The sequence below is a fragment of the Ovis canadensis genome, chromosome 4, assembly GCF_042477335.2.
Source record: "Ovis canadensis isolate MfBH-ARS-UI-01 breed Bighorn chromosome 4, ARS-UI_OviCan_v2, whole genome shotgun sequence".
NCBI classification, from domain to species: Eukaryota; Metazoa; Chordata; class Mammalia; order Artiodactyla; family Bovidae; genus Ovis; species Ovis canadensis.
The window spans coordinates 50,319,051-50,342,560 of record NC_091248.1 but is presented as its reverse complement, the minus strand read 5'-3'; the positions used below and the strand labels follow the sequence as shown (position 1 = coordinate 50,342,560).

The 23,510-nt window shown below is 36.0% G+C and overlaps 1 protein-coding gene across 2 annotated transcripts in view; it reads right to left on the bottom strand.

The window, feature by feature from the left end:
• SEMA3D (semaphorin 3D) overlaps nucleotides 1-23,510 on the bottom strand; it is a 233,240-nt gene that overhangs the window by 37,277 nt on the left and 172,453 nt on the right. For both annotated transcript variants that reach the window (XM_069586652.1, XM_069586653.1), the window contains 3 exons: nucleotides 8,761-8,875; nucleotides 7,504-7,573; nucleotides 2,572-2,716 (listed from right to left, as the gene is read on the bottom strand). In XM_069586652.1, coding sequence (XP_069442753.1) covers nucleotides 2,572-2,716; nucleotides 7,504-7,573; nucleotides 8,761-8,875 — 330 coding nt within the window. The remainder of the gene's footprint in view (nucleotides 1-2,571; nucleotides 2,717-7,503; nucleotides 7,574-8,760; nucleotides 8,876-23,510) is intronic.

The following is a 23,510-nucleotide window of genomic DNA, read 5'->3' as shown; positions in this document are numbered from 1 at the left end:
GAACAAAATATAATTTGTTCAGAGATTTTGTTTGGACACCAGAGGGCAGAAGAATCACTTGAAGTACAGGAATTCCATTAGCGAGTCTTGTGCATTCTTGAGTTGCCAGGCTCATTAACATTGTAGAGCAGTGATATCACCATAAGGCTACGAGTTTAGGTTTGACTTTTTATCACAGGAAGTACAAAAGTCTGTTAAACTAAGAAAAATAAGTAGTTACGGCACACAGAAAGTTCCCGTGTGTATTTACTGGAGTGATAATGTCAACAGAAGGCACTGCTGAGAGAACTTAGAATTCAATCTTAATAGCAACATGGTTGAGAAAATATAAGTTGCAAAGGCAGTTTTAAAAATACTCTATTTAAAATTTTTAACTTAAGTGAAAAGTGGCTTTCAGTAAGCCACTTTCCTGACATTTCCTAGAAAGCAAATTATTCAGCCATGCTTTTGATTAAAGTAAGCCGTGTTCCCTGAATTACAATAAAAGAAATGACAAGTGCAATAGGCTTCAACACTTCATTATTTTTGTAGAGAACAGATTGATCCCTGGAGAAACAATGTAAGGTTCTGTTGTGTTGTTTGATTTTATCACTTTGAAGGCAGAATGGCATGGAGGTTAATGATATTTGATTTAGAATTATGTGAATGTAAATTTAATCCTAGTCTCACTTCACAAACTATGAGACCATGAGCATATGTCATAAGATTTTCTCAGCTAGAGGAAATTTAGTTTAACTATCCTCCTCAAAGTAAATAAATAAAACCTTCAAACTTCATGGATGTAGCCCATAAGGCTCCTCTGTCCATGGGATTTCTCAAACAAGAATACTGGACTGAGTAGCCATTCCCTCCTCCAGGGGATCTTCCCCACCCAGGGATTGAACCCAGATCTCCTGCGTTGCAGGTGGATTCTTTACCATCTGATCCACAAAGGAAGCCCTATACATACAGGGCTTTATATATGTGTCTGTGTGTAGTCACTCAGTCGTGTCCGACTCTTTCTGTCTCCATGTCTCTTGTCTCCTGCACTGGCACATAGATTCTTTACCACTGGGCCACCTGGGAAGCCCTATCTCTATCTATACATATATATAGCATGTATATCCAGTAAAAGATCTCCCATGCAAGAGGAAAATAGATATAATTTAACATAACAAGTTTTTAATATAGTGTCAGAGTACAAGGACTAAGAGCTTGGATTCTGCCGACAGGTTTATCTGAGTTTAAAACTCAGCTGCACACTCACAAACTTCGTGACCTCGGGCAAGTTACTGCACCTACCTGTGTCTGATATAGCTCATCTGTAAAATGACATTAATAACAACAGAACTTGCTTTACAGAGTCATCATAAAGATGATATTGTAAAGACTTGTAAAGCCTTTAGAAGAGAACCTGCACACCCTGAGTGCCTACACCCTATGTTACTGTCTAAAAAAAAAAGAACAAGTACAGCTCTGATATTCAAAGAAAATTAAAAAGTGAACACTGAAAACCATAATGTTACATGCAAAACTTCATTTCCAAAGTTGTGATTACTCCTTATCAGTCCAGAAAACATCCATGAAATAAATTTATGTTGAGGAATTTTGAAAGGGAAAATAGACATGGTGGTAAACTATGTTTTCCCAATTTAATTAGATTATATAACAGGAAGATGAAAAGAGAACTCAGAAAGCTGGCTACCAGATGTTTCCTCTTTAAGAACAAACATATGAAAAGATAAAACTCATTAGAATTAGATGGGTTAAATCAGTAACTTTTCTGAGATTTTGATGATTATTTTAGTGCTCTTCGTAGAAATATTTATAATGAATTAATCTTTTTTAAAAGGCATTTTCCCTTTCTATTAGATCAATTAACCAGTCCTAAAATAGTAACATAACTGTTTTAATCACATCAACGAAACAAAAGCCTTCCATTTTTCATGTACATACAGATTTTAACTACAAAGGTTTTTTTTTAAACAGATGCATAAACTCTAAATCACATTTCTACTTTTTTCACCTCTGTTCCAAACATAATTTATGCTGTTTGAATAAAATTTTGGACCCAAGTGTTTCCTAGGTATTTTCCACATCTAAAACAAATTCTAAAGTGCAACATAATAAAAATGAATGCAGAATAAGAGAAAATATAAGTTAAAAGAACAATTATAAGTGATGTATAGTCTTTTTAAAATAGAAGTAAGGACTAGAAGACTCTAGCTACATGCAGAGTTGTATGTGAGGAATAAATACTTATTTGGCACTTCCTCCTAACTTGGAATATTTGTCATTCTAGATATTAAATCATTTTGACAATTCTATTGACAATTTGAGGATAAATACTATATTCCCAGGGTAGTTTGCTCCTTACCATACAGCCCATTATTTGCTGTAGTACTTACAATTCTTACTCAAAAGAAAAATGTTAAGTTCCAGTAAAGGTCAGACTTTTTAACACATCACTGTAAATAATTAGTTATTTTAAAACCACCATGCATTTTGCTGTGGTGAATAACGTAGTTTATTAGAATTAGGAAGAGAACATGGACCTAAAATAATATTTTGATTATTAAGTTCAATACATACTGTGCCAGGTCGGGGATAAGGAATCCTTCCATCATACTGCACCCAGCAATGGTCTGCACTTTCCTTATGAGCATAGGGACCATTAAAAACTGCTCTGATGTCAGCCATGCTATACATACACACGGCAGAGCCTTTGAAGATGGAGCTGAAAGAAAGCAACAGGATCCAGTCATTTGTTGGTCCATTCTATCCGACAGGTGCTGCAGACAAAATGAGCCTATGTCTTAAAGGAGCTTATAGCCAAATAATCCTGAATAATGTTTGATAACAGTTATATTACAGGTAATTATAGTAAACTATAGTATAACTATAGTAATTATAGTAAACTATACACGCAGATGGGTACCCAGTTCAAGGTCTCTAGTAAGTTTTCAGAGAGTGGACAGCATCTATATTGATATCTGATGGACAATAGGAATCACCTAGAAAAACTTGAGGATAGACAGGACTATGTAAGAAATAGTATCATTTATTCACATACTCTCGAATTTTATTTGAAGTTATTATAGCATAATGCCTTCTAAGGAACTTACAAAATTAAGAGTTACAATTACCTACTTTTATAAAAAGGAATATTTAGGTATGGAAATATCTTGTCTATCTGCTTTCTTAAAATGAATGTCCATAAATACTGGCTATTAATAATTTCCTCATATAATTTTTATTAATTAAAACTGAAATAATCTCTTTCATCCCTTTTTGGATTTCTGAGTTTATGTAATTTATCTGATGCTTAAAATTCATCACGATTACACAGGAAGGGGACATGTCCAATTCAGGAGCAGAAGAGCTCCATGGGAATTCAACACATTGTCTCAAACTGATGATGAAAATTGTTAGCACTGGCAGACATTTCATTTTTGTTTTATTTCTAGAAATTAAAAAACATTTCTCTGAATCTAAAACTTATAGTGATTTGTGTTCTTAAAAATAAGATCACCATTTACACTCTAAGAGGCTCAGCTTGGCAGTACACAAATGAGTTTAGGATTCTCTAACATGAGTAACTCAATCATTAATAATTCTTGGAATGACATTAATGGGAAGCATTGGGATCTGATGGTGAACAGGCAGCTGGGAGAAAACTAGCTGCTACGAAGGGAAATGATGACCCCCTAATGATCACATGATCTGTCTTTGATACTTTAAAGGAATTATGCTTAATGGTATTGGTGTTATTGCAGATTAACTATATCTTGTCATTGGATCAAGGATGTGACTTGCATCCCGACATTACCTCACTCGTCATGGCAGCATTAAAAATAAAATAATCAAGTACACCAAGAACAAAGAGCTGACTTGTAACTTCACACTCTGGGAGGGCAAAAACTTGAGAGTAGAAAAAGAGAACTATCTTGGGGCTGTATTTCCCGGGCACATGTCTATGCCTTGTGTGTGAAATGCACAGTGACTTTAAAGAAAGTTCTGTGAATGAAAAGATGTCAAGAGAACCAGGGCTCAAATACTTGAATAAGTATAGGCACGTGCTCTTCCTGCACCTTTTTAGTTAAGATATAAATTATTATAATAGCAGAAAAATGGAGTTCAAAATAGCAGCTTCCAAGCATATCCTCTCTATTCTTGTATTTAAATATTTCCACCCTATATTTTATAATTAACTAAGTAGTGTTTTGTTTTCTGATATATTCTGAGCCAAAAGTCCATTTAAGTTTATACTTAAGGTATTGTGAACTAAATGACAGTAAATTCTCAGAAAACGTAAGTTGCCCACAAAATATTTTAATAATTTATTCAAAAGGAGGCAGGAATACCACTTGTCCATATGCTAATGCCAACACTGACAATTCCTCCAATACTGCAATCAATATACATTCATAATGATTGACAGCAGCACAATGGAAAAAGTGAAAAGTATTTCAAAGACTGTAATATAGGCAGTAATAAGTAACGAGAATAAAAGGCATTTGGAATGGAGTCAAAGGTAAGTTACTAAGTTACTGAGTTAAATAAAGTTATCATTAAATAAGATCAAGTGAGGTCTAAATATTCTTTGAGAATGCTTCATGGCTGCTAGTTCAGTTCAGTTCAGTCGCTCAGTCGTGTCCGACTCTTTGTGACCCCATGAATCGCAGCACGCCAGGCCTCCCTGTCCATCACCATCTCCCAGAGTTCCCTCAGACTCATGTCCATCGAGTCCGTGATGCCATCCAGCCATCTCATCCTCGGTCGTCCCCTTCTTCTCCTGGCCCCAATCCCTCCCAGCATCAGAGTCTTTTCCAATCTTCGCATGAGGTGGCCAAAGTACTGGAGCTTTAGCATCATTTCTTCCAAAGAAATCCCAGGGCTGATCTCCTTCAGAATGGACTGGTTGAATCTCCTTGCAGTCCAAGGGACTCTCAAGAGTCTTCTCCAACACCACAGTTCCAACGCATCAATTCTTCGGCGCTCAGCCTTCTTTACAGTCCAACTCTCACATCCATACATGACCACGGGAAAAACCATAGCCTTGACTAGACGGACCTTAGTCGGCAAAGTAATGTCTCTGCTTTTGAATATACTCTCTAGGTTGGTCATAACTTTTCTTCCAAGGAGTAAGCGTCTTTTAATTTCATGGCTCCAGTCACCATCTGCAGTGATTTTGGAGCCCCAAAAAATAAAGTCTGACATTGTTTCCACTGTTTCCCCATCTATTTCCCATGAAGTGGAGGGACCAGAGGCCATGATCTTCGTTTTCTGAATGTTGAGCTTTAGGCCAACTTTTTCACTCTCCTCTTTCACTTTCATTAAAAGGCTTTTTTGCTCCTCTTCACTTTCTGCCATAATAAGGGTGGTGTCCTTGATATTTCTCCCTGCAATCTTGATTCCAGCTTGTGCTTCTTCCAGTCCAGCATTTCTCATGATGTACTCTGCATATCAGTTAAATAGGCAGGGTGACAATATCCAGCCTTGATGTACTCCTTTTCCTGTTTGGAACCAGTCTGTTGTTCCATGTCCAGTTCTAACTGTTGCTTCCTGACCTGCATACAGATTTCTTAAGAGGCAGGTTAGGTGGTCTGGTATTCCCATCACTTTCAGAATTTTCCGCAGTTTATTGTGATCCACACAGTCAAAGGCTTTGGCAGAGTCAATAAAGCAGAAATAGATGTTTTTCTGGAACTCTCTTGCTTTTTCCATGATCCAGCGGATGTTGGCAATTTGATCTCTGGTTCCTCTGCCTTTTCTAAAATCAGCTTGAACATCAGGGAGTTCACAGTTCACATAAGGCTGAAGCCTGGCTTGGAGAATTTTAAGCATTACTTTACTAGCATGTGAGATGAGTGCAATTGTGTGGTAGTTTGAGCATTCTTTTGCATTGCCTTTCTTTGGAATTGGAATGAAAACAGACCTTTTCTAGTCCTGTGGCCACTGCTGAGTTTTCCAAACTTGCTGGCATATTGAGTGCAGCACCTTCACAGTATCATCTTTCAGGATTTGAAACAGCTCAACTGGAATTCCATCACCTCCACTAGCTTTGTTCGTACTGATGCTTTCTAAGGCCCACTTGACTTCACATTCCAAGATGTCTGGCTCTAGATTAGTGATCACATCATCATGATTATCTGGGTTGTGAACATCTTTTTTGTACAGTTCTTCCATGTATTCTTGCCACCTCTTCTTAATATCTTCTGCTTCTGTTAGGTCCATACCATTTCTGTCCTTTATCGAGCCCATCTTTGCATGAAATGTTCCCTTGGTATCTCTAATTTTCTTGAAGAGATCTCTAGTCTTTCCCATTCTGTTGTTTTCCTCTATTTCTTTGCACTGATTGCTGAAGAAGGCTTTCTTATCTGTTCTTGCTATTTTTTGGAACTCTCCATTCAGATGCTTATATCTTTCCTTTTCTCCTTTGCTTTTTGCCTCTCTTCTTTTCTCAGCTATTTGTAAGGCCTCCCCAGACAGCCATTGTGCTTTTTTGCATTTCTTTTCCATGGGGATGGTCTTGATCCCGGTCTCCTGTACAATGTAACGAAACTCATTCCATAGTTCATCAGGCACTCTATCTATCAGATCTAGACCCTTAAATCTATTTCTCACTTCCACTGTATATTCATAAGGGATTTGATTTAGGTCATACCTGAATGGTCTAGTGGTTTTCCCTACTTTCTTCAATTTAAGTCTGAATTTGGCAACAGTCAACAAAAACAAGGCCGGGAGCTGACTGTGGCTCAGATCATGGCTGCTAGGAGAACTTTTAAGGAAGTCACAGAGCCTCAGTGACAATATAGGATAGCATTAAGCAGAAGGAAGATAAGAATACACGTGCAGAAGTTAGGAAAACAACTTCAGTTCTTGTCCTAGCAATTACTTACTCTTCTTCAGTCAAACACATTTAATACCAACTTCCTCTGCTTAAGTTAGTAGAGCAATGATGATGTGTTGATAGTAACAGCCACTCTCCCATCTTTGTAAAGGGGAAATGCAAGTATGTCCATGTGAAGACATTCTAAAAGTCAAGAGTGTCATCTCCTGATTAGAGCCTGGACAGTATTTTGTATTTTGTTAGTGTTACCGCTATGTCATGCAGCTCGACCAATTTATTATGATTAATATATGCATGTGCCCTTGTATCCAGTAACTTTAGTCTAGGAATTTAGCTCACAGAGATATACTTGCTCCTACAGGGAATAGCACATGTACAAAGTTAGTCCCCGAACTATTATGCATATTAGCATGGGACTGGAAACGATGGAAATGTCTGTACAGGGGACTGATTAAATAAATTGTGGTAGTCAGTATAGGGGATGCTCTGCAGGTGTAAAGAGAACAGAGACATTTTATGTATTGATATCTAGGAAACACTATATGAAAAAGTAAAATGAAAAAAATGTGTATTTTTTTATACAAAAGAAAGGGTCAAAGAGAACATACAACTATTTTCTTACATACATATATCAATTCTCTGGAAAGATTACAGTACTTTTTTTAACTTACCTGGTTGTGGTAAAGACTCCATATACTACAGGATTTCTTTCATCTCTCGTGGGGAGTAAGTAAATGTCTTCTATTAATGGGAAAAAATAACGATTCACTGTAATTTGTATTTCTCAATATCACGTTTGCTTTTTCCTTAATAATGCAATATTTCTGAGACTCTAAATAGTATGTAAAATTAAGATAACAGTGACAGTCATTACTTTATGACAAAAGAAATTAAGGGGAAAGGTCCAGTTCTCACTAGCTATCTGGCATTGTGTTGAACATTTAACCTCCGAGTTGTTTACTTCAATCACCTGTAAATGCGATGGTTCACTTGATAAGCTCCATGTCTGTTTCCTATTAAGTGTATGTGACTTGATGGAGAATTGAAAGTAAAAATGGGTTATTTTTACCCTCCAGTGTTAAAGCAAGGTGTTTTCTTGTAACTGCCCCAGCTTGTTAGTAATTCAATTACCTATTTGTTAACTATGAAAACAGCTGGAGCAGTGAATTTCTTGTGCAGTATTACTAGTGTAATTACTTGTTCAACACTGCTATTAAAGCAGTGTAAATAATATCCCTTAAAATATTATTTAAGAGGTGTGCATGCTTATATATATCATGAGAAATCATCCATGAATATTGAACATAGACTTTAATATTTTAAATGCAATCTGACAAAAATTATTCAGTGATATCATTTTTACATTGCATGACAAAACCACAAAAAAAATCAAAAGGTAAAAGCTAATACTAACTTTATATCCAACTGACAAATTCCTTCTAGCATCACACTCAGAGGAGTAGAGAAGGGAAATGAAAGAGAAGAATCTAATGCTTCTTGGCATATTCTTTTTACTAGAAAGTCAGAAGGGACAGAGTTCACCAGATCTTCAGGGCATCTCCAGCAGAGGGCATCTATAGAACGAGGAGCCCACATTCTTGCTACCTACAGCTGGTGGCTCCTTCCAGATAAAAGACTGCATGAAGAATGGATCGACTGTGGGATCCCAGAGCTCATAAGTGTCCATTTCTGACCACAGTTTAGTTTCCATCATAACTTTAAGGACACTTACAAAGAAGGGAATTGCTTCATTATGATGTGCACCCATGTTCTTTTGTGTGTGGGAATGTAATAAGTACCACTCCGGCAAGCTGTCTTGGGCTTTATAATCAGGTATTTGGGGCTAAAATAAAATATATGCTAAATTTCTTAATTAGGCAGTAAGACTCTTTTTTTTTTTTTAAAGAGAAAAGAAACATGTGACTTACGAAGCTCATCAAAATGAGTATCTGCCCCATCGCTTCCAGGAATTGAGCAAATCAATCTGGCCTTGAGAAAAGTGGTCCATTTGTTTATCAGGCTGCGTTGTCCTCCTACATCATTCTGAAAAAAGAAAAAATAAGATACAGATTTACCAACATGATTTTATCACCAACTAAAACTGGTGGTTACTATAGGTAGTGTCTTATTGATGTCATTGCTTACTTTCTTTGTAAGCAATTCAAGAGCTTACCTCCTCGAATTTTCTAAGGAGGGAAAAGGCAGTTTTGTCCTTCAACATTAAATGCTTTTTTCACAGTTAAATGTACAGTGTAAACACCATAGCTCTGCTGAATGAGCAGATGCGTGCAAGCCAACAGTAAATAATACAGGCTTGGAATCAACTCCCATCTCTGCCAATTTTCTCTCTATGACTTACAAAAGGCAATTTAATTCTCCAAGTCTCTGTTTTCTCATTGACAAAATATGATAAATGCCTTGAGATATCATTATTTCAATGATTAAATGGAAAAAATTTTGTCAAGTGCTTAGCAAAGGCCAGACAACTTGTATTCAATAAATGTTAGCACTGATTTGTGCATTAGTCATATGATTTAGACGAATCATTTGCATCCTTTAGAAATATGTTTTGGTATGACCTAAAAATAGCCTTTTCCAAATTTAGTACTCTACTAATTAAATGCATAGACTACTAAATTTGATTAGTAGAGTACTAAATTTGGAAAAGGCTATTTTTAGGTCATACCAAAGCGTACTTCTAAAGGATGCAAATTATTCATCTAAATCATATGACTAAGGTACAATTTAGTACTCTACTAATTAAATGCGTGCTTCCCTGGTGGCTCAGATGTTAAAGTGTCTGCCTGCAATGCAGGAGACCTGGGTTCGATCCCTGGGTGGGGAAGATCTCCTGGAGAAGGAAATGGCAGCCCACTCCAGTACTCTTGCCTGGAAAATCCCACAGACGGAAGAGCCTGGTAGGCTACAGCCCATGGGGTCGCAAAGAGTTGGACATGACTGGGCGACTTCACTAATTAAATGCAAGACAAAATAACATACACATAATAGCATACATACAAAAGCAATCTTGTTTTAAATACTAACTGATGTTTTTCCAGACTGTTTTATTCTGAAATATTTCATTAACCATGTTCTTTAGTGGTAGGTGAGTGAAATGGGGAAGGAGGTCAAAAGGTACCAACTTCCCATTATAAAATAAGATGTGGAGATATACCATACAGCATGGTGAGTATAAATAATTCTGTATTTCATATTTGAAAGTTGATAAGAGTAAAAAACATTGCAACTATATATGATAATGGACATTAAGTAGACTTACTGTGGTGATCCTTTTACAGTATATACAAATATGAAATCATTATGTTATATACCTGTGACTAATGTTGTATGCCAATTATACCTCAGTAAAAAATTGAAAAAATATATTTCTTTAGACATTTAGCAAGATGTAGGCATTTAAATCAATTAGGGAGAATAAACAGGGTTATGCTGTTCAATAATTCACCATAAAAAGATATTTTTCTTATTTTTAATTTAATATGTCTCTGTGAACACTAAATTAATATGATTTTTTATTTGGCTCAACTAAATCTGCTATGCTTATAATAAATAAATAAGACTTTCATGGTATAAATGCATTCAGTACTTAATTTTGACTTTCAAAAATTATGAAGCCATAATTTCCATTACTATATTTCCATGTAAAGATAAATTATATAAAAAAAATTTGTCCTTCATGCTATGTTACTATGAAGTTAATAAATAGTTCACTATCAAATTTCGGGTCTGAATAGCTAGAACTAATTTCTCTGTGGTTCTTTAATCTCTGAAAATTAATTTAGAGAAAAGCATCTAAATGACAACTCCAAACAGGAGAATTCAAAGTCATACACAACAAATAGTTGCTTTTTTTGATGAAAGAAAAGGAGAGGAGGAAAGGAAAGGGAGGGCAGGAGAAAGAGATCACTTTGAGTTTTAACACGGGTAATATGGAAATCTAGATTCTCAGATGACGTCCTAATAGACCAGAGCAAATCTCAGAAGGCTAAAGGATCTGTGGCAGAGCTAACAGGGCAAGCAAGGTCCCTGAGACTGGAGACCAGAGCTGTCTTTAAATCCAACACCAAGGGTGTACTGTGACACCCAGAGTAAGTGAATGGTGTTTCACATTCATCTCTGCTAAACAGCAGAAGTAGTTCAAGTATAGCTCCATATAGATGAGTAATTATTATTTGCTTGAATTCTTTAGGTTTTTAACAAACTACTTAAAAAATAATTTAAAATTTTAAATACATTCAAAATCAATAAGCAGTATGAACTCAAGTTTGCACTTAATGAACAAAATGTCACACCTCACAGCTTACATTGTCTCAATGTTATAAGTTTTAAATAACTCCAAGTGAGTGTGAACCTACCCTTTCCTTTTTATTTTTGGCCTCATGGTGAAACTTGTGGCATCTTAGGTCCTTACCTCGGCCCACAGCAGTAGAAGTGTGGAGTCTTAACCACTGGACCACCAGGGCATTCCCTCAATGTGAGCTTACCCTTGAAATGTGTGTAGCTGAGTTCATGTGTGTTGGAGGCTGATTATACATATACATGTAAATATACATAATAGAAACACAATGGTAACCACAGCAATTGTTTAGAACTTGGACAAACAAAAGATTTTTCTGGCAATAATATTCTGCCACTGACACTATATAGAACCACTAACACATGGCAATAATAAAAAGCAAAGTAACTTCTAGCTGATTTTTCTGAGAGTTTTAAATTCTAATTAGAAAATGTATTCTTATTCTTTTATCCAGCATCTACTCCAAATATACCACTAACATCCTGACTGTCAGGTATTTATTAAAATATATTGAATAATTAGTGAATAAAAATACAAGATAAAGTTGACAGAACTCTTTAGAAAAAGTACAGATAAAAATAGAGATAAATGCCAAAAAAATCTGAGCCTCCTCTGAAATTTGTTAGGAAAATGAGGACAGAACTACTAAGATTTAATATTGTCTAAGATTACAGGTGGATTCACACATTCAGAGATTGGTTCGGAAACATTCTAGATGCTGGAAACGAGGAGCAAAGAACAATTGGGGAAACAGAGATGGGTAAGGTGAACCAGGACAAATCTGGTTTAGATGAAGACTGGGATAAACTGAAATAGAGGAAAATATTACAAAGTAAACTGGGGTAAAATCAAGGAAGGCTTTGATACCAGACCAAAGTGTCTGTATATAATTTAGTACATAATAAAGAATTACTAAAAGATTTAATAATTAGCAAAGATGTGAAAGAAAATGAATACATATTTTATATAATAACCCTCTAGAAGCAAACATGACTGTAATTGCTCTTAAATTTATATTTTGTATACTGTGCCTCTATTACTCGAACTGCTGTTGTTTAGTTGCTAAGTTGTATCTAACTCTTTGTGACCTCATGGACTGTAGCCCACTAGGCTCCTTTGTCCATGAGATTTCCCAGGCAAGAATACTGGAGTGGGTTACCATTTCCTTCTCCAGGGGATCTTCCTGACACAGGGATAGAACCCACATCTATCATTTGAGTATCACTGCTCAAAAATAAAAATATTTCAGCTAGCTATTAAATGATTTCCAGTGTCTGCAGATACAAAGGCAGATTTTCCTAGACATAGTTTTTACTTATACTGCTAATATCCTCAGATCACTTAATATAAACCCAGATGTTAATATTAATGCTTCAAGTCCGACTCCCAGTGACCCCATGGACTGCAGCCCACCAGGCTCCTCCGTCCATGGGATTTTCCAGGCAAGAGTACTGGAGTGGGGTGCCATCGCCTTCTCCGTAATATTAATGCTTCCTCCTAAGGTAATAATGAATTCTGTATAATGCACAGTATACTGCTGTGGGGGAAAAAAAATATGTTATCTGTAATTATTCAGAAAGAAAGATTTTAAATAAATTTAAACATATGTTATCTCCTCATTTTTTAATGACCTTTAGTCTTTTTAAATTCTCACACCTAGCCTTTGCTTTATTTTAGCAGAGCCTAGGTTATACTAAGCAGAACTCTAAAGTCTATTTTAATGCATTCTTCTTACATATTTATAATATTTATAAAATTATCATCACTTATATTTGTAAATTTTGGGAGCCAGTAATAAATACTAAAAATAGTATTGATTCAACGTGCATGAAGAAACAGATTGACTATCATAACTACAATACTAGGGATCATGTTTGGTTCACTGCTTTACCCCTAGCAGTTATCCAAATGATTTCTCTAAGTGAATGAGCAGATAGTATCAAGTATTTGCTCCATGACATTACTTTAACACTGTACACATTACTATTTCATCGTAACAATGGGCAATCACATTCTCTTTTCAACATACTATGAGATAAAAGTGACAAGAAATGGCTCATTTTCAAACACTGTCCCCTTTATATTTGCAGTTATCACCCATATTTTAAGACAAACCATCAAAAACTCTACCTATTCTCTTAGTTCCAAATTTGTTGAAAAGAAAAGAGATTTATACTGTACCTGAATATTTTTTTTTCAATCTGACAAATAGAAACTGCAGTACTTTGAGCAAAAGAATCTTTAAAGGTTCTTGCCTACCAATTGAGCCGCCATGCGTGGCCTCTCAAGGAATAAAAAGATAAAAACAAACACACGCACACACACAAAAACAAACACAAAAATCCAGGTCAAAGATGAAAGCCACCTGCTGTCAATGGGAAAACAAGTATAGTTTCTGGGATAATAGCTCTCAGGAATGGATTATAAGCATTTAATGACTGGATAGTAACTCTTACAGACATCCAGAAGCATGACCTGGGATGGCAAAGTTCAGTTCACAAGGAGTTGTATTTCTCCTGCAGAGAAGTGTCAGTTGACTGATTTTGTGGGCCAGCTCTCAGTCTCTGGATTTGTTTGCAAATCCACAAAATCCCCCCTGAGAACTTTAAGCCCAGAAGAGGGCTGAAAGGGAAGTAACCACTTTTGTACTAAACTGTCACCTCCTTGCTTACTTTTGTGAGGTTCTAAAGAACACAACTATCTCACTAACACTGTAGCTTTATTATTGAGATGTCAAAATCAGCAGCTTTTAGTCATTGGTCAGTTCTGTGTGTTTCCACTCCACAGCTTCTTTGTGGTCAGACTGCCAAGAGCCTTGCCATCCTCTCCACAAAGATGCAGATGAAAGCAGCAATGAAATTAAATGTAAACAAGCCCAACCACATGTGTACAATGTGGGTAGTGAGTGTAGAAGGTGCCTGTTTTTTCATTCTCTATAGTTTTTTTTACATGCTTGCCATATTTCTTAATTTTAAAGTGATTAATCAAAACCAAAAATTTTTTAAATGAAAAACAATTCACAATCTTTGTGCAGTTTAAAATAGAGTATCTCTGAATCATTTGATTGGGTAATAGCTGCATATTATAAAATACTATGATCTTCTAATCCTGGAATCTCCTAATGGGGAGATCAGCCAGGAGGCAGGTTAATAGTGATTCCATTTTCCTTCTTCTGTCACAGCAAACTCAAGTCCATATAAATCTTACATGGACACATAGAGTAGCTACAAGCTGTCACACATGAACTTTTATTGAGTGTATCTTTTGACCTTTAGGTCACTATGCTGGGTTCATCTGTTAAACATGATTTTATCTCTGTATAACACCCTCTCCAAGGATCTCTCAACACTTTATAAATATTGTCAGGTTCACCTTTATACTGAGAAACAGAAGCTCTTAGTGTATTAACTGCTGTTCATCTCCTATGCTCTTAAATCCTCAAGATTCTGTAAATCAATGAACTCTTCAAGACATTTGTGAACATTGAACACAGTGTATTCAATTAAAATACAGATGTGCATTCAGAAATCTGTAACCATATTAATTAGTTAAATTTGAAGGACACCAAATTTTTCAAATAAATAAACATCTTAAAAACAGTTTGATGGTTAAGTCAGAGGTTATAAATTCTCCTTTCCTTAAAAGTGATTTTGCCTAATGGAACTCTCCTGCTTCTTTGTGCAGACAAGAGAATGCAATTCCCTGAAGCACTTTAAAAACCGTAATCTATGCACGTTTGTGAACCCCTCTCCACCATTCTAGCTGTCGATAACATTTATACTCAGAGATTTTATCTTGAACTAACACTACCCACTTTCTTCTGAAGTACGATCTAAATATTAAAATACAAAACATTTGTTTTTCTATAACTGACACTATCACATTGAGACAAACATACAGGCTTTCTATTGATCCTTTTTACAAATTCAAAAATATTTAGGCAAGTTAATACTTCTGTGTCTTTAATGCCTGTTGAATAATATTTTAAAACATCACTCATATTCTGTATCTGATTTGTCATTTATAATAACTGTTATACCTTGCAGGTTTTAAATAATCTTGTGTTGAGATATAGCTTCAAATCACCCATTTGCACGAGGAAATTCTGGAGATAAAATCATAGTAACTAACATTTCAGAGCAATTGTTTAATGTATTTCTCTCTGGGTGCCTCACTCTTCACTGAATTATTCTAGGGACAAAATTTAGAAACTCTGTAAACTTAATATAGATGATCTGTATAGGCTATATATGTCAACGATACGGGTAATCCAAATGCAGGATGGCCTATTTAGAAGCTTGAAACTATGATCATCCTGTGGTAGAAATAAAAAGTCAAAACCAGCACAAGATTCCCAGGAGACTAATTGGAAAGACATACCATATATATTAAAATATACTGTTATACTGCAAGGAAGAGCTTAAATAAGGATATTCTAATACATTAAAGAACTCATGGAAAATAGTGATGTGAAACCCACTGAATCAAATGAGAGAACTATGTTTTACTTTCCTTTTCAGCATATGACTTCTTCAAAAATATGTCCTAACTGTGTTTCCTTTAACTATTTCATAGAGATGCAAAACAAGTTATGACCACTAAAAATAAAAGCAGAGAAGGAAAATAATAATGAGTCTTCTATTTATCTACTAATAATCTTGAAATACCTTGGTAGTAAAAGAAGCAAAACTAGGGAAACTTGAATATCTCAAAGGGGAGTAGAAAAAACAAACAAAAACTTGGATGGCAGGTATTGAACACAGTGGTTTTTAAGGGATAACTTGTGAATAGGCTTTCAAGACAAAAATTTCTTTTCTTTTTTTTTTTTCTGAAAAGAACTCTAGTGTTTAGAGATGATCGTTTTTGATTTGTCGTTGGAGAAACAAAATGGAGAACATGTTTTTCTAACTACTTCAAAAAGATTATTAGAAATGCAGGACTCGGGTAATACACTGTTTTCAAAAAATCACTGTCTAAGAAGATTTAACAGATTAAATTTAGGTATATCTAGGCACATTCAGCAGTCTTTTTCAGGTAGGATCAGAGTTCATTAAATTAAAAAAAAGTAAAAAAAAGCTATAGCCAACAATATAAACCCTTGCCTAGGAATTTCTGACAGGAAAACAGATGGAAGTGAAGCAAAAGCACATCTGTATCTCTGGGCTCTAAATCTCTCATTAGGTTGTAAGCGACAAGCTGTAAGTAAGCAAAACACATACACACACACACACACACAAGAGGGAGATCAATACATACGAAAGTGTCATCAGCCTAAAAACACAAATCTTCAAAGGCAGTAATTGTCCAAATAGGACCATATATCAAAATAGACAATGCAAGTAGAATCGAAGCAAAAGGGCTATTAATTAGACCCCCAGGCAAGTTATGTGAAAGGTCCATCCAAGCTGAATTCCTGGCGTGGACAAAAGGAAATACCTCAGGACAAAAAGAGAGCTGGCACAACCTGCAGCTGGAATCTGGAGTGGGCTAGCATAAGTAAGCTAAATGAATAGAATCCAAAAATAATGCAAAACAAACTTGAGGCAGAAAGTTGCGAGCAAGCTCCACTAACGTGACTGGTATTTCCACATGTTACAGGGTGGGTTTTGAAAAGAAACACAGACAGACAGACAGACACACAAACACACAGTAATAAACATCACATCAGAAAGGACTAGCTTGCAAAGTAAATAGACATAAATCTTTTCAGAAGGTTTATTTCATGCAGTTTCACCTATTCTTTCAGTTAGCATTTATTACCTCACCGCAAAGATTTGTGTAATTTACCATCATGTGAGCAGTCCAGGGTACAAGGTGCACCATTTAGTACTTGAAAATACTGACTGTTCAAATCCAAGAATTATAGAGCCTGGTAAAGACTTTAGAAAACACTCTAGACTAAACACCTTATTTTAAATTTGAGAAAACTGAATAAGTAGTTTGACTAGAAAGTAGTGACACTACTGGAAAACAATTCATTAGATTTATTGCCATTTATAATGATAATCATACTCTGTTTGAAGAGATTCTTTGAATGAAGGTACTTACTCTCCTTGAGGCTGTTATTGATCAACAGCACCCTATGAAATTATCTTCTAGGTGAGTTTCTTTACTATTTAGTGAATCTCTCATTCCTATTTCTTATCTAAAATTTGCACTGTTTAAATTGTTCACATAATTTTCACCAGTGGGTATTAGTTGCTCAGTCATGTTTGACTCTTTGTGATCCCATGGACTGTACTCCACCAGGCTCCTCTGTCTATGAGATTTTCCAGGCAAGAATACTGGAGCAGGTTGCCATTCCCTTCTCCAGGGGAACTTCCCAACCCAAGGCTTGAACCCAGGTTTACTGCATTGCAGGTAGATTCTTTACCATCTGAGCTACCAGGAGATGTCTGCAAATTCTTTGACTCTATGCAGAAATAAGATCCATCCTCAAAGCACAAATATTGCTAAAAATGATGGGAAAGTAATAATAGTAATTTAAACATTTAAAACAAGTAAAATACCATCTCTTCTCAGTAACTAATCTGCTTCTCAGCACCACCAAACCCCCCACAATATACACACACTATTATCTTACACTTCTAAGCAGTTAATTGATATGACTCCAAAAGTGTGTACATATGACATGTATGCATACATGATTTTTGACATGTAACTTAAGACAGTATGATCATGTACTCACATTATTTACATGTCAATATCTTAGATGGTTAACTGCTTGAACACTGTATAAGTAGCCTTTGTTTTCTAGTACTTTTCTCTGTATCTGTCATATCCAAGTTCATGTGATCCCATTCAAGCCTTTCATTTGTGTGGTAAACCAGTCAGGGAAGAATTGACTGTCCTCATTATCTAGGCCAAGAAACTGAGCTAGAAAAAAAGTACAGCAGAGATGTAAGCCTAGATTTCACTTTAAATTGGGCAAATTATTTGTATCATTTGGGCAAAAGTTACTGATTATATTCTTACTGCCAAAACTAGTACCTGAATTTTAGTCATAATTATACCTGACAATGTCAGACATGTTGGTATCTAACATTACTGACAACTGCTTTCTTCTTTCAGACAGTTTCTATCCCTGACTTGTGACAACATTCTTGTCCAGTTCTCTATCTGCTATCAAACTATTTCTTCTCAGTGCCTTTGTGGACATTTCACTCTGCTCTTTCTCAAATGTTATTGTCCCTCAGGATTTTGTCCTTGCCCTTTGATCTTGTAGTACAAATCTTCCTGGGCAATTTCAGACATTTCCATGACTTCAAGAACTACCAATACACTGGTGATTTCCACATTCATGAATCTAGACATTACTGAGTCTCAGGTTTTATATTTTCAACTGGTTATTATGGCAGCATAACTGAGAACATCAAGTTCAATATGGCCAAATATAAAATTTATGCCCATAAACTTTTCTTGGTGTTTCTTATCTTAAATATCAGGATGTATCTCTTTGTGCATTTTCCTAATATGTGCCTTATCTTCTGGAAACCACAGTTACTAAGAGTATAGGAGTCTCTTGTCTACATGACTAGTATCAAGGTCTCTGGAACAGCAGTAAGGGAGAATTAAAATGCATAGAGGATCTAGTAAGACAGGAAGTTGTTGCAGCCTTTCATATAACATCATGGAGTCAATACCTGCAGTATTAGTCAATTCTAATTGTGGTCGGGGAAATAAGACTTCTGAAGACTGGTGAAATTTTATACATGGTTTAAAAGGAAATGACCTCTATCCTGCTAATTTTCAATGCATCTGTTTTGCTCCAATCACAGTAAACCTTTTTATTTCTTAAGTGTTTTTTCCTACCTCTGAGATTTCACATGCGCTTTTCCTTCTGCCTGTGATGTTCTTCATCATCCCTATCACCTTTGCCCTGCAACTTCCTAATTATTTTTATCATCTGATTCAAAAGTAAATTTCTCAGAAAGACCCTCCATTCCAATCTTAAGTTTACTTATTTTTCCAATTGCACCCTGTGATTTTTCCATTATAGCATTTATCATACCTTCTAATTATGTGTTAATCTATGTGCTTTCTTGTTTCATTCAGATATCATGCACTAGGTTATAAGCTCAGTGAGCCCAAGTGTGATTTTTTAAAAACTTCTATCAAACTGTTGCTTAGAAATGCCCTGTAGAGGGCTGGTTACCAATAAATGTGTTAAGTAAATGAATGTATTGATAGTCTATATTATATTGTAGCCACTAGCCATACAAGGCTATTTAAATTGCAATTAATTAAAATTAAATAACACCAAAAATTATGCTCCTTAGCTATATTAGTCATATTAGGCATATGTGATCACTAATAGCCACATGGCTACTATGATGTAGAGTTTAGATATAGAACATTCCCATCATTGCAGAAAGTTCTATTGGACAATCCTTTTCTACACCAGGCAATTAATAAGAGTGGTAGCAAATTTAGGACCTTTTAGAAACTAACAAACATTCTATTTTAAAAATATCTCTTGAACTTACCCATATCTCTTCATTCCTACTTTCTTTGGGAAACTACCTAACAGGTCTCTCAGTCACAAATATTTCTCAATGCAGATGCATTCCTCAAAGAACTGCTAAATACCTAGAGGTCACCTCTCTTCCTAAAAACATTTATAACTTCTCATTGTCTGAATGATAGAATTGAAACTCCTTAATATGAACATAATACTGTTTATCTTCCAATTAACCACAATTTAAGAGATAACATTGCTCCCCACCATCTCTCAGTTTCCACTGACAACAAGATATCACTGTTCTGTAAACAAAATGTATTTTGTCACAAGGCTACCTGAAATGCCTATCCTCCTTTCCTGCCCTTGGTGTAGTCCTCCTACCTCTCAATTATTAGGCTTCATGGAGTGCACAGAGTTCTCAGTCTGACCTTGACCACATTACACTGTGATTATTTGTTTGTATCTCAATTACCCTCACCTGTATTGTAAGGTGTTAAAGAAAATAGACAGTAATTTACTTATCACCCAGCATCTAGTGTACTGCAGTTTGCATTGAACTTACGTTTTGTTATTGAAATAATGAAATGATAAAATAATAAAGAAATTGGTTACAAAAAGATTCACCCTTATCATGTAAACAGTTCTTTGTTCATTTTGGTGTAATTTTTGCCTATTTCCAAAACCTCTTCCCTGCCAATCAAAATATACCAGTCAGTCAGTTAAGTTGCTCAGTCATGTCCGACTGTTTGTGACCCCGTGAACTGCAGCACGCCAGGCCTCCCTGTCCATCACCAACTCCCGGAGTCTAACCAAACTCATGTCCATTGAGTCGATGATACCATCCAACCATCTCATCCTCTGTGGTCTCCTTCTCTTCCCGCCCTCAATCTTTCTCAGCATCAGGGTCTTTTCAAATGAGTCAGCTCTTTGCCTCAAGTGGCCAAAGTATTGGAGTTTCAGTTTCAAATCAATCCTTCCAGTGAACACCCAGAACTGATCTCCTTTAGGATGGACTGGTTGGATCTCCTTGCAGTCCAAGGGACTCTCAAGAGTCTTCTCTAACACCACAGTTCAAAAGCATCAATTATTCTGCACTCAGCTCGCTTTATAGTCCACCTCTCACATCCATACATGACTACTGGAAAAACTATAGCCTTGACTAGACAGACTTTTGCTGACAAAGTAATGTCTCTGCTTTTTACCATGCAGTCTAGTTTGGTCAAAACTTTTCTTCCAAGGAGTAAGCGTCTTTTAATTTCATGGCTGCAATCACCATCTGCGGTGATTTTGGAGCCCCCCAAAATAAAGTCTGACACTGTTTCCACTGTTTCCCCATCTATGTGCCATGAAGTGATGGGGCTGGATGCCATGATCTTAGTTTTCTGAATGTTGAGCTTTAAGCCAAATTTTTCACTCGCTTTCACTTTCATCAAGAGGCTCTTTAGTTCTTCACTTTCTGCCATAAAGGTGGTGTTATCTGCATATCTGAGGTTATTGATATTTCTCCCAGCAATCTTGATTCCAGCTTGTGCTTCATCCAGCCCAGCATGTCTCATGATGTACCCTGAATATAAGTTAATTAAGCAGGGTGACAATATACAGCCTTGACGTACTCCTTTTCCTATTTGGAACCAGTCTGTTTGTTGTTCCATGTCCAGTTCTAACTGTTGCTTCCTGATCTGCATATAGGTTTCTCAAGAAGCAGGTAAGGTGGTCTGGTATTTCCATCTGTTTCAGAATTTTCCACAGTTTATTGTGATCCACACAGTCAAAGGCTTTGGCATAGTCAATAAAGCAGAAATAGATGTTTTTCTGGAACTCTCTTGCTTTTTCAGTGATCCAGCAGATGTTGGCAATTTGATATCTGGTCCCTCTACCACTCAGTCATTAGTGGTTAGTCATTAGTCATTAATAGTAATTCCTTTGTCAGGTCAATAAAACAACTTTTACTTTAGTAGCTGTAGAGGTAGGGAGCTCTTAAAATGTCAACAGTTTTTTACTGGGCTGAAGGTTCTCAGGTAAAACTGAAAATGAAAGTCTGTCGGTCGTGTCTGACTCTTTGTGACCTGTATAGTCCATGGAATTATCTAGGCCAGAATATTGGAGTGGGTAGCCATTCCCTTTTTCAGGGGAATCTTCCCAATCCAGGGATTGAACCCAGGTCCCCAGCAGTGTGGGCAGATTCTTTACCACCTGAGCCACCAGGGAAGCCCAAGAATACTGGATAGGTAGCCTATCCCTTCTACAGCAGATCTTTCCAACCCAGGAATTGAACTGGGGTTTCCTGCATTGCAGGCAGATTCTTGACCAGCTGAGCTACCAAGGAAGCCTCCCCAAAAGAAAACAAAACAATAACAACAAGAACAACAAAATCTTAGTATTTCCTAAAAAATATCCTTGTGGAATAAGGATATCCTGGTGGAACAAATAGTATAAAGGAAAAGCTTTATACTCAGGAAAAGCTCATGTTACTGAAAAGCTTTGTAAATTTAGTACAGTGGACACAGTTAGTCTTAACTCTCTCTAGCATGCTCTCTTCCTTCTTAAATCTTTTTTAATTGAACATCATTTTGTTTCACAGCATAGACATACATTATGTTACTATTTGTCGAAAACAGAAAAACAGTATTATAATAACCTTTTGGATTAAAAAAAATGAAACAGAGGAATAAATATATTCCCAAAAGTGTCACAAAAATATTTTGTGTGTGAAAATAATGTATAATAGCAACCATGATGATGCTCAATAGCTATTTTTTAAAATTAAACTTGTTATTCTTTTGCAGGACTTTTTTTTAAGATTTCAAATCATTTTTAATCTTGCCAGTGAAATCTTAGGAGTGCTCACTTTTTACTAAGCTAATCCTAAATTATTAGGTAAGTTAGAAACTTGGACAAGGCAGGACAGAAATTAAGAAATTACAAAGATGCATTTAGAACCAAATATTGCAAACATTGACCAGTGGATCATACGTGTAGCAGGAAATTTTGAAGACGGTGCTAACTGAAGACAGGGATTGAGTAAAGAGATGCAGCAATTTAAGAATAACCTCTATTTCATTTTTTTGAAGGAAATTCGTCCATCTCACATTCTTATTTGATCTCACAATTTGTTAGCTTTTTTATCCAAACGTAATAGCATGGCAAAATCTTGCTGTGTGGTCTCAGAAGTTTTTTGTGATAGAAAGACTCATATTTCAGTCTCTGTTTTTTCAGTTCTATTGGAGTTTGTTCATAAATAAAATAACCCATGCTGATACTTAAAGTCTAGATTATATTTTTATAATACAAATGTATAAATGGGGCAACCTGTGTATTTCTTCACTTCTAAAGTTAACTTTCAGTATATTTAATATGAGGGTAAAAACATGACTTTGTTATAAACAAATTTCTATTAAATAGAATCGACCTATCAAGAAATAAGTATTGGACTGGTTCGCAAAGCTAATACTTGTTATATGTGTTCATCACAAAGTGACTCTTAAAATACATCTAACTGTTGTAAATCTCTCGTGACATACTTATCATGGTTCATGTATACAAATGATGTCCATCCACAGCACAGCCTCCGGGCTGGGGTACTGTTGTGCTAAGGCATGCTTCAGTACACTCACATACTATGACTACTCCAAGCAATGGCCATTCATCTCCAGGAGAGAGACTTCAAGAGAAATGACTGTGAATTCTTAAGACTCTGAAAGAATGAGGATGCTTTTCAGAGACTGTCCCCTGGGGGTGAAGGGATCAATGGGAGACAGCATTACTGGCTAGGACACTAGATAAAGAATGATCTGCACTCACAAGTTTGGTCTCTTTCAAAAACTGTGTTTTCATTAGCACTCTTAAGGGCAATGAAGGTTTGTATTTCTGTCCCTGGAAGTGTTCAAAAGCCTGAGGGC